General features: G+C 41.6%; 1 protein-coding gene across 1 annotated transcript; it reads right to left on the bottom strand.

Annotated features, from left to right (window-relative positions):
* Positions 1-339: 339 nt before the first annotated feature.
* LOC115736203 (protein DETOXIFICATION 16-like) lies at positions 340-3,406 on the bottom strand. The gene is made up of 8 exons (XM_030667773.2): positions 3,128-3,406; positions 1,940-2,484; positions 1,520-1,606; positions 1,352-1,408; positions 1,016-1,254; positions 717-835; positions 519-605; positions 340-402 (listed from the first exon to the last, which is right to left on the bottom strand). Exons 1-8 carry the CDS (start codon positions 3,404-3,406, stop codon positions 340-342), a joined length of 1,476 nt encoding a protein of 491 aa, XP_030523633.2.
* Positions 3,407-3,970: the final 564 nt, after the last annotated feature.

The raw sequence follows: 3,970 nt of genomic DNA, 5'->3' as shown, positions 1-3,970 counted from the left end.
GCGCGCATGATCCCCATGAATCTAGGGATTCAAGTAAGGAAGACACCAGAGATGGATTGTGCTCCAAAGACTTCCTAAATCCTATACACAAGTAAGGTTGGGGTGATGACATTATATCTTACTAAAGAGCTTTCTGACATCAACCTTGTTGCATAGCAATTTTGCATTTATTTCAGACTTTGGCAGAAGTTCCAGATGCAACTCTTCCTTATGAGAGACAGCATGAGATTCAGAGGCCAAGTACATATTATTTCCAGTTCCACTAGTTTTCGGCCCCAGGAACCGGAGTCTCTCTATTATACCATCCAATTCCGATGACGAAATTTCTTCCCCATAGCTTTATGATGACAATCCATCGGCAGGACTCATGGTGCTATGGACTCTATCGGTGGCTTTCTTTGCCTGACACAATGCCAAATATAAAGTACCAACCACAGGTCGAATAATACTCTACATGATAGAAAGGTTCAATAATTGATTCACTGTAAAGGTTCAATAATTGATTCACTGTATCTTACCTCTTTCTCCCAGTTGGTACATGCTGTTAGGACTGCAAGTAACAATGCTTGCACGATGAGTGCAACTATTATCCCGGTCCAGAGGCCCTGCAGCTTGATTAGAAGACCAACCAATTATATGATTATCGGACTAGACTACTATCTCCGATGTAAGTAAAGGACGGAACGAGGTAGAAAGGTAAGGTGACCGGGATTTACCTTTCCGCCGATGTGATAGACAAAAGCAAGGAATATGGCAACCGGAACACCCAACAAATAGTAGGCACCCAAATTGATGAAAGCTCCAATTTTTTGCCACCCGCATCCTCTTGCAACGCCTGAAAAAATGTTACTTATAGCATCATAATGGTCGATATGCAAATCGGTTTTGACTTTTAAATGTTAGAAGATTTGACATATTCTCCATCTTCCATTGCTAATTATCAGGATAAGTAGTCAAAGTAGTACTATGTCAGGTGCACCAGGAAACTGCAATAATAGGCAAAGTCCCTGCGTACCTGAAAGCACGGACTGAATGCCCTCGAAAAAGTGGGAAGTTGCGAGTAGTACCAACATATGTCCCACGTATTTCACGACTTCTTCTTCCGTGCTATAGAGGTAGCCCCATGCCTTACGACCGAAGATCATGAGAGCACCTACAAACAATCCTTCTGTGGCGACCATCATTAAGGAAACATAAATTGCCAAACGAGCTGTTCGTGGTCTTCCAGCGCCCAATTCATTTGAAACTCTTGTGCTGCCAAAAGTAAAGCGAAGAAAGCGTGTGAGACTAGAATAGCTGCTTCTTTTGCAAGATCTACTTAAGTAAATAAAGCTTAACCTGTTAGCCTTACCTTATTGAACCACTGAGTCCTAGAGGTATCATGAACAGCAGGCAACAGGTGTTCAGGCTGAAAAAAGCACGAGGTACTAAGTTTACATTGTTTGGAAATGATAGCAACTGGTGCTAAGAGGTCAGCCTTTTTGTCCTCTTCTTGTTGACATACATATGACTGATGTACCTGATTGAGAGGACCGATGTTTCAAGTTTTGGGTTGGGAAGAAGTCCTGATAACAACACCATCATTTCGTATGACCACATCTCGAAGCTGTTGCCGGCGATGAACCAAACAGAAACGTCATCATTGCTCCAAGTTACAGAGAATCAGGACAACCAATGCTGATAATGTAAAGATTATATAATCTCCCACAAAAGAATAGTGTCAGAACCGATTAAGAAGAAACTGAAATCCCTTCAAAGTTGTAACAATTAGATCATGAATGTAAACTAGAATAAAAAGGTCAACAGCCCATGAATGATTCTGAAGAAGGATTATGACCATCCTTTGTCTCGTACACCCATCCCGCAAGTCGTTGAATTTGTATAAATCTTTTGGTTTGCCAATAGAGAACTAGGAGAGGTCTAAAAGGCTGAGACATACCAGATCATGACAGCTGAAGGAATTGCTAATTTCAGAAATGCAAAGATCCCATGCAAAGCCTCCTTGGAGAAACCAGTCCAGGTTCTCTTACAGGATGGTGAAATTCTAACATAAATCGCCATCATCGACACGTTAATCCAATAGGAGATGGAATTCGCCAAAGCGGCCCCTTTGTTTCCAAGTCCAGAGTTGAACACCAGGAACCAACATATGAAAATGTGCAGCAATGCGGTGATTCCTGAAATGACCATCATCGGAACAACATTGTTCTGGGTCTGCAGAAACCTGATGTGGCACTGCAGTAGCGCATATGCAAAAATGCTAGGGATCATGAACCGGGCGTAGGATCCTGCCTCAGCCGAAATTTGAGGGTCTTGCTTGAAAAAGATAAGGATTTGGCCTGTGTTAGCCCATAAGATAGCGAGCGGAATGCTAGCTATTAGGAGAACGATCATTGCCCTCTGCTTGTGGATACCGAGCATGTGGTATTGCTTAGCTCCATAAGACTGACCGCAAAATGTATCCAATGCACTTGCCACTCCTATCTGTTATGGACCAAGCATCTATGAGATGATGTTTGGAGCTATTCATGCATGTCCAAAAATAAAAATCAAGAACTCATGTCAGTTTATCATAGAAACCCAAATTAGGCCTTGCTTGGAGCTTATCAGGAGTGTATTGCCATAGTTCACTCAACCGACATGCAATGGAAGATTATCAACAAGAAAAATTGTTATCTATTTTGTTATCAGCCTACGGCCCGCAACAATCTTTTCCAAGTGCAGTTAACAAATGTTCTAATTCGTGAAAAACTCTTTCGAATCTCGGCATTACTACACCTACCTAGATGGGGGAAAATCACACACTTAGCACACTGAGCTTATTGAGAGATAACAAGTTCAGTAGATCAATATTTGTCAAACTGCAAGAATCTGAAAGGGAGCTTAGGTTGGTAGACAATCAATCTATCATGGTACTTGGAAACCCTTAACCGATAATCGTGTCAATAGAAGTGGGATTATCATTTTTTTTTTTTCAAGATTAATAACATTCGGGAAGAAATCTTTCATAGAAGTGACACACTATGATGCTACTTCCATTGCTTAAAATCTTTCATGTCTTAGCCATGCTGTCGGAGAGAAGAATGGTTTATCTCAAGAATAAAGCAGGAAGAATGTTCTGTCTTACAAACAAGCTAAAGCCAGTCACGGCAGCGAAGGAGGTGGCCATGGAAGCACCGGAAAGTGCCAGCTCTCCATGATGACCCACAAACATCAGCGAGATCACCTGCAAAGAATATATCATCAGGTTCAACGAGACCAATGGCCCCGCCAACGACAGTTGCCGCTTCATTTCCAAGAAAATCTCCTCTTTCTCGATCCCATTCCCCGGTTCAGACACCTTCTTCTCCGGGGAAACTGCTAACAAGGGTGACTCCAAATGCTGTTTCTGTTCTTCCACATCCATTGATTGGTTCCTCTGCGCTTTTGGGCAGTGCGAGTGAAGCAGAGCGAAGAAACGAAAAGAAGGCTAGTAGCTTTAGAGATCCTAGAGATTCTCTCTGCAGAAAATGAACAAGTAGAGGGCTTTAAAGAACATCAACACCCATTCCTTCGCTGATGGCTAAGTTTTTCTTCTGACATGTTTGGAACTAAAATATGGCAGATTTTTGTCCGAGTCACGTTTCTTCTGAGGGTCGAATGCCTAAAACGGGTCATAAATGAGTTACTTAAAAACTTAGTATGCCCTAAATGAATTTTAAATGAATCATGAATTGATTAGCTAAGATAATTATGAGTGATAAATACGTTTTGTGAATATTTTAAAAGAATTCCAGGTGAGACTGAGCTGCCAATCCAACTTTTTCCTTCAAACTTTTTAATATTTTAATATTAATATCTTTTCCTTTTTTGTCTTTCTTTTCTTCCTTTTATCTTTTTCTACCTTGGTCATTACTAGCCGATGACGACCACCGGTGAGCCTCGAGCTCGGTCTCACTAGATCCAAGCTGGCCGATGGATGTTGCCGGCC

The sequence above is a fragment of the Rhodamnia argentea genome, chromosome 4 (genome assembly GCF_020921035.1).
Source record: "Rhodamnia argentea isolate NSW1041297 chromosome 4, ASM2092103v1, whole genome shotgun sequence".
Classification (NCBI taxonomy): domain Eukaryota; kingdom Viridiplantae; phylum Streptophyta; class Magnoliopsida; order Myrtales; family Myrtaceae; genus Rhodamnia; species Rhodamnia argentea.
The sequence above is the reverse complement of the archived record's forward strand: the minus strand, read 5'-3'. Positions and strand labels throughout refer to the sequence as shown.